This window comes from Centroberyx gerrardi, chromosome 5, assembly GCF_048128805.1.
Source record: "Centroberyx gerrardi isolate f3 chromosome 5, fCenGer3.hap1.cur.20231027, whole genome shotgun sequence".
NCBI classification, from domain to species: domain Eukaryota; kingdom Metazoa; phylum Chordata; class Actinopteri; order Beryciformes; family Berycidae; genus Centroberyx; species Centroberyx gerrardi.
Window position 1 is genome coordinate 23,993,417 of NC_136001.1, and position 7,500 is coordinate 24,000,916.

A 7,500-nucleotide genomic window follows, 5' to 3' on the forward strand; every position below is an offset into this window, starting at 1 on the left:
TGTGTGAGTGTGTTTCCGACACCTGTACCTGAGATTTAGAGCTTTACGAAAGTGTTTTTTTCTGCCATCCATGTTTGACATTCCAGGCAGACGTACTGAGTATGTCACATCTCTCTCATCACCTTCGATGCACAATCATGAAGTGCCTTTGTGTCACATATGGAAGATCGATCATATCCATTAGTATGGACATGCTAACACACACACAGACACACACCCTCCCAATCTGTTACCATGGAAACACCTCCCCTCGATACACACACACACACACACACACACACACACACACACTCAAGGGAGGCAGATGGGGCAGTGGCCTAAAATGTACATCCTTTTTGATGTGCTGCTCATTCAAGCAATCATGTTAATATCATGCAGCGGCACAACTAGATATGAGCGTGTGCGAACTGTCAAGTAGACGGCTGCCTGCGCACTATAGCGCTATCACTCTATCACACTGCAATTCTGCAATACAACACCACATGTTTCATATCATATCATTGCAAATCATAGATACCAAAATCATGTCTGAACCTCACACTTGCACTGTGCCTGTTCGGCTGAGCGACATGTGGCGCAGACTCGCATGCAGAAGCGTAGTGGAACAGAAGGCTGTCTTCTGTGTGATGTATTGAAGTCTGTACCAAGCCGTTTGACAGTTGCATCATTTGAAACATGGTGGGGGGCTGTTCTAAAGTCCCCCACTGCGAGAAGCCTTTAAACTGCACATTAGATCGTGCAAAGAAGTGCGCATTCACATGGCGTGTGCATGCACGTTTCATAGTTTGAATTTAAGGTTCGGCTGGGAATTTCAATACTCAGCTCAGTCTGGTTTCTGAAACTATGAGTCAGGAAGTCAGGGGTCCCCACATGACAAGAGTAATAATATCTTTTCATGAGCGTGGGTCCCAGGACAAGAGGCTAAACTTCTCTTTTTCTTCAGATGAAAAAGTTTGAGAGCCCCCGCATTTTTGCTCAACCACAACAATAACCCATTCCCGATGGGTTTGGACAAAACAGGTTCTAGCATCAGTCTGTCCACTTGAGTGTGTTTGTTATCTAAAAGTAGTCTATAGCCTATTACTATGGACAGATACACATACACCCCCAATCTATTATTGAACAAAAGGCTCACACCTCCGCTCAGCCCTTCAGGGAGGAATCCATCCCTCCATCCCAGAATAATTTCACACATCAGTGGATACACAACAGAGAGAGTGAGGGGGAGAGAGAGAGAGATAGAGAGGGAGGGAAGGAAAGGAAGAGAGGAAAGGACAGAGAGAAGGAGGAGTGGACGGGGTGAAAATGCATGGGGTCACAGTTCAGTGCTCGTGGGAGGCCAAGGTGTCGGGGGGGGGGGAACCGTGCGTGACAAAACAGAGATCAGAGGATCATATGCAACCACGCACACGTGCAGGAAAACAAACGCGCACGCACACACACACACACACACACACACACACACACTGGCACACACAACAAAAGGGTGAGAATAAGGACATATCAGATGAAGACTTGGAAGGATTAAGTCTGACTTAATCAGAGCCATCCTTATCCAAACAGAACAGTAATCTCACTATCTCTCACACTCTCTCTTTTTTCTCTCTCTCTCTCTCTCTCTCTGTCACACACACACACACACACAGACTCACACACACAGCATAATCCAACTGCTAAACACAGACATACATTAACAGCACGCAGAAACCCAACACCCAAACACTGAGGATGAGGAAACTCAAAACCGATTCTTTAGTTCCACATGCAGAAGTGTATGGCTTTCTACATCTCTGTGATACACAAACACAAACATACACACACACACACACACAAGTGTGCGTACACTCCCAGTAATCACTGGGCGTTTCCAACACAGGGTTTTGTCGATAAGTCATCATCACACTTTATGAACAACATTTAGACCAGAACAATTTTGTAATTTAAAACACACACATACACACACACACACACACACACACACACACACACACACACACACACACACACACACACACACATACACACACACACATAGAGAGGATGTGACTGAATAAATAGATATGTGACCTTCACATTTGACAGCTGACTTGTCTTTTTTCAAACTCTCTTTTTAATCTTATTCTCACATTTTGCAAACTGATTATTCTGGAAATCCAATGTATAACATTGTATTAAACTACAAACTATATTGCACAAATAAACCCTACATGTGTATAAAATTCAATGACCTGTGATGATTTCAGTTTTCAATATGCTGCTGATGAAAACTACTATACTTCTTTGCAATGTCTGCAATACAGACTGATAAAAATCGACAAACACCGAAAAATCGATTTTTCTGTTGCTGCAGCTACAAAATAATCGACTGCAATAATCTGGAGTTGTGCGCATCGCTAGCAGAAACACACACACACACACACACACACACATAAATACATACATGCACAAGCTCAGACACACAAGCGAGCGTACACACTGCTCCTCCTCTGAAAGCAGCAAGCAAGAGGAGCAGCAGACACAATGGAGTGTTTAAGTATGCAGGAAACTTTATGCCTGGGTGGAAGAGGAGCTTTGAAGGAATCCGCTCAGGGACACCCAACCTCCCCCTGAACTGAGCCTGCACCTCCTCATCAGAGAGAGAGAACCATGGAGAGAGAGACCGAGACAGGGGGGGAAATAAAGGAAAATGAAAGATAAAGATAGAGAGGAGTAGATGGTGAGTTGGAAGGGAGACTGAGGGAGAGAGAGAAAGAGAGAGGGGGCAGAGACAAAGTGCTCCGTAGTCCCTGTGCCTTCAACACAAAGTCCCTAACCAACAGTGATCACGTTGTTCTGAACCACACACACACACACACACACACACACACACACGCACACAGACACACACATACACACACTGCCTATTCATGTGAGCACACTGTTCAGTAGGCGCCGTGCTTAACTCCCAGTATGACCTTCATTGAGATGGATTGCATGAAAAATGTAATGACTTTCCTGAGAGAAAAACCACAGGCCAAATCAGCTTTGCATTGCATAATAATGCTGGACTTGGTAATCAATAACACAAACACACAAACACACATCCATAATGGAGTGCACAGCCTGCACATAGAGAAAATGTCTCAGCAGAGGCCGACCACATCACAACGGATGGAACTAACCACCAGTGGAGAGCTGTGCGTTGCATAAACAAGGAGCTATTGACGACAAATGTCTGCATCCATTTTCACCCATCAAACACTTCCCTAAGCTAACAGCTTTAGCCTGGAACAACGTCCAACTCTGAAAAGCTTTTCACACCCAACATATTTAGCTCAGGGTTATCTTTGGCCTTGAGTTAAAGGATAAGGCCGGTGTTTTTTAATGCATTGCTTACCCTCAACAAATCCTATGAAAATAACAAAATCAACAATGCGTTTTCTCTACTCCCGCTACTTTCTGACTTCCCACGTACCGTTTTTAGCCGTCAACCCAGAAGTCATTGGCTCCAATTGTAAGATAAAACCTTGAAATACAGCTCACAAAGACATAGTTTCAATCTTTAAAATCGCTAACTGTTACCATGAAAAGACTGTTGTAGTTATTACCAAATCAAATTCAAATGGGAACAAATTCTTCATTACGCCGGGGACTATTTTCGGTGCTACGGAACTACTTTCCTGAGATCGCAAAGTGTTTACAGCCGGCTTATTAAGTTGTTTGAGGAAAAAGTCGGCTGGCCCGGTGCATCGTGATGATGAAATATGTTGCCCAGAGCAACAGCATGGCTCTTTGACGTGTTTTTAATCGTTTTTTTAATACAATGGAGTTCTATGGCTGCTGGGACATAGCTTCATTGGGCACCGGCTACATGGACGAGACTTGTTGGCAAAACAAAATCATTGCTGATTTTGTTATTTTCATAGGATTTGTTGACGGTAAGCAATGCATTAAAAAACACCAGCCTTATCCTTTAAGAGTTGTCCCAGGGCTAATCCCAGGGCCCCATTCTGCACTGCATCAGTTAGCTGGCGGCAAAATTCAAGATACAGTATCTATTGTTAACCCTGCAAATATGAGGTTAACGTTGGCCCAGAGCGGGGCGAAGTTAGTCCTCTATTAATGGGAGTTAGCCATGTGTTTGAGTGAAACCTTTGTCAGCCAAGGGTGACTAAAAGTTCTATAATGCAGTTAACCCTGGGTGAAGTGCAGTGAGAAAAGCCCCCGAGTTACTATAACTCATAACTTGTTTTTATGATCTAATCCTTTGAGTGCATGGTCACTGCTTTTGTTGTTTCTGCCTCACTGACATCTTTCCATTTTTTTTCACAATGGACAGAATTATTGGACTTATTTTTGAGGATAACATTACGCACGGGAACTGGAGCATCATTTTCACACAAAACACAGGGGCTGGAAAAAAAGCAACTTTGAGCAGAAATGTGCCACACTTTTAATGGGCTTGCTATGGTTGCATAGCAACTATGTGAGCTTCAGATAGCAGTCTTTATCTTACTGACCGTAGGTTTTTTTGCACCAAGTAACACCCAGCGGTGAAAACATTTAATCTGTACTTCCATTCCTTGTTTCTCAGCCTCTCTCTCCTAGTTTTATACCCAAGAGCCCCTAAATCCAAGTCCTTAACCCAGAGTTGTTTGGATTATGAAGCCAAGCAGGGAGCAAAATGCCAAGCGGAATGTACAGTCAGTGGTAGAAGGATTTGGGCTGTGAGCTTAAGCTGTTTTTTCTTTGCTATAGTGTCATCGTTTTAAAGACCCATAATAAAATTCTGTCATTGTGTTTGTTTACCTCCTGTTCATCTCTCGATGTGACATTAGCTACAGATGAGTCACCAGAAAACAACACCGAGTTCAGCTCACTGTCACCAATATTCCCCTCTTGAGCGTATCTCATTCTCACCTCGTTGGTGTTCCAGCGATGGCGCTCCTTGGGCAGAGAGGAACATTTGGGTAGACACTCCAGCAGCTTCTTAGGAAGGTAGATCTTCAACTGGCCGGGCTCATCTGGAGAGGAGCAGGAGAGAAGATAAAGGTGGATAAATGAGGGATAAGGAGGAGGAGGAGAGAAACAAGAATACCAAAAAGCAGCATCTCTGAGAATTGTAAAAACGAAAATAGTAATAAACTTTAATTATATAGCAATTTTAAAAAGATTTGATGCAGAGTTAAAGGGCCAGGAGACAACTGAATTCGTATAGAGGTGTGTTCAGGCCTATTAAGAAGGACCTCCGTTTTCTCTGAATTTAGTTGAAAGAAATTTTTGGCCCTTCCAGTCTTTGATATAAGCTAGAGAGCCGTGTAATACCACCAACTTATTGGGATTTTTCTGGTTTAACAGAAAGATACAGTTGAGAACTTCTGGCATAGCAGTGAAAAGAGATGTTATGCCGACAAAGAATAAGACCAAGTGTATTATATAAATAGTATCAGCCCAAGAATTGAGCTTTGAGGCACATCACACCTAATCAATGAAGCAGAAGAAAGAAAGCAGGTTATAGACCTATGACGTTTGATATTTCCCCTTTATCAGTGAGGAAGAGAACTGTAAGGTTAAAGCCAATCTGCAAACACACCAGAGTGTGTGTCTGTGTACCTGTGTGTGTGCCTGTGTGTGTATGTGTGTGTGCACATGTGTGTGTGTGTGTGTGTGTGCCTGTGTTTGTGAGTGTGTGCCCAACGGGTGTGCCGCTCAGAAGTAAAAGAGAGAGAGCTCTCAAAGGTTATTGATAAGCATTTGAGTAGAGGGCGTCCACTCATGACTCCCCTGGGAAGATAGGAATTATACTGTACCTGAGGGCAGACGACAGAGAGAGAGAGAGAGATAGAGAGAGAGAGCAGGAGGGAGAGCGCGGGGGGGGTCAGAGAGAGGGAGACAGAGAGAGGCAGGGAGACAATGACACAGAGAGAGACAGGAAAAGAGAAAATTAGACAGAGGGAGAGAAAGAAGATTTTGAAAGTAAGAGATCACAAGGACGAGGGATAGAGCAAGGTAACACAAAGAGACATGAAGAGAGAAAAGTATTATAGCGGTGCAAGAGTGTTTGTATGGGTGTATGTGTGTGTGCGCGCTTGTGAGCATGTAGGTGTGTGAAAGAGTGTGTGTGTGTGTGTGTGTGTCAGTAAAAAGTGTGTTCAGGCACGTATGCTCCCCCCTAATCAATTATGCATTTATTAATAGAAGGCCTGAGAAGACAGAATTTCAAACAGCTGAACGGTGCAGCAGCTTAGTTAAACAGCTGAATGGTGCAGCTTAGTTAAAGCCTAATTTCTTTTTTAGCAGCACTCCAGCCTCTCTGCTATGAATGCCAATCAGTGTTTAAACCCCACCCCTCCTGGCTATAACCCCCCTCCCCTCCCCCCGCTGTTCTGAAGGATTCTCATCAGAGCCTTGCCTTTGAAATGTACCAGAACCACCACATCAAACAAGCCCGTCGCGCACACACAGGCACATACACAAACACCCGCGTGCACACACACACACATGCACTCGTACCGCACATATGCACACAGGCACACACACACACACAGTGGCGATCAAAGAGCACACATCACAGTATTTGTCCCGCCGTGGCGTTTTTACCGGTGACCTTGGTACTGGAATCCTTCTAAAAGCACACCTTGGTATTATTCCATCATCTTAGCCTATCTTACTCTCTCCCATTGCCCCGCTGACAAGGACTGGGAGACCAACTTTATTGAATGTTGATGAGCTTTTACACCCCAAGGAGTTGTATGTTAAAGTATTTCCAACAATGCTGAACCAGAAAATGCATCCTTATTACAAAAAACCAAAATCACCCCGGGTACTGTCGCAGTCATCTTTTCCATCTGTCCCAAATGACTCTCAATGGAGCTGTACAGCGATGTGACATCACAGGTTAGGGGGTGGGGGAAAACAAATGCAGGAAAATGAACCGTCCCGGGACACAAGAAAAACACATCTAAATACGGAAATTCAGTGTTATTCCCCTTTATATTAGCATTTGAAATTTTCAATTTCTCCACTTGTATTGCTCCATGTGAGTCCATCAGCAGTCAGCCATCAACAGCAATATTGGCTGTCCCAGGCTTATGCAGGGACATCACTCACTCACTTGCTTTCATTTTGAAAACGTAGTCTAGTCAAGATAGTCCAAAAGAGTGGTAGAGAAAAAAACCTGAATGCTAATGTGGAATTGATGGCTCATGAAGTCATATGGAGGTTTGCATGCTAAAAAGCAAAAATGTTCGACCAAAGTGAAACATTGCTTTGAGTAGCCTATCAAATGCCACAATTTAGTCTGGAATCACACAGAAGAGCGGCCTCCAACTGATGAATATTTTACCTCATAAAACTGTCATCTCCATATTTAACACAGAAACAAGCCAATGCCCTTGTGAGATGGCTGTCAGTTAATTATAAAACTCTCCTCAGTAAAGAGCGAGAAAAACGCTCCAAATGCAACTCTTAACTCTCCCCCTACTGATATTAGGAGGCGTCAGGGGAAATTTTCACATTTTC

At 43.7% G+C, this 7,500-nt stretch overlaps 1 protein-coding gene across 1 annotated transcript in view; it reads right to left on the reverse strand.

Moving 5' to 3' along the window:
- LOC139907931 (calmodulin-binding transcription activator 1-like) overlaps positions 1 to 7,500 on the reverse strand; it is a 49,959-nt gene that overhangs the window by 38,345 nt on the left and 4,114 nt on the right. The window contains exon 3 of the mRNA XM_071894457.2: positions 4,900 to 5,003. Within this exon, the coding sequence (XP_071750558.1) occupies positions 4,900 to 5,003 (104 nt within the window). The remainder of the gene's footprint in view (positions 1 to 4,899; positions 5,004 to 7,500) is intronic.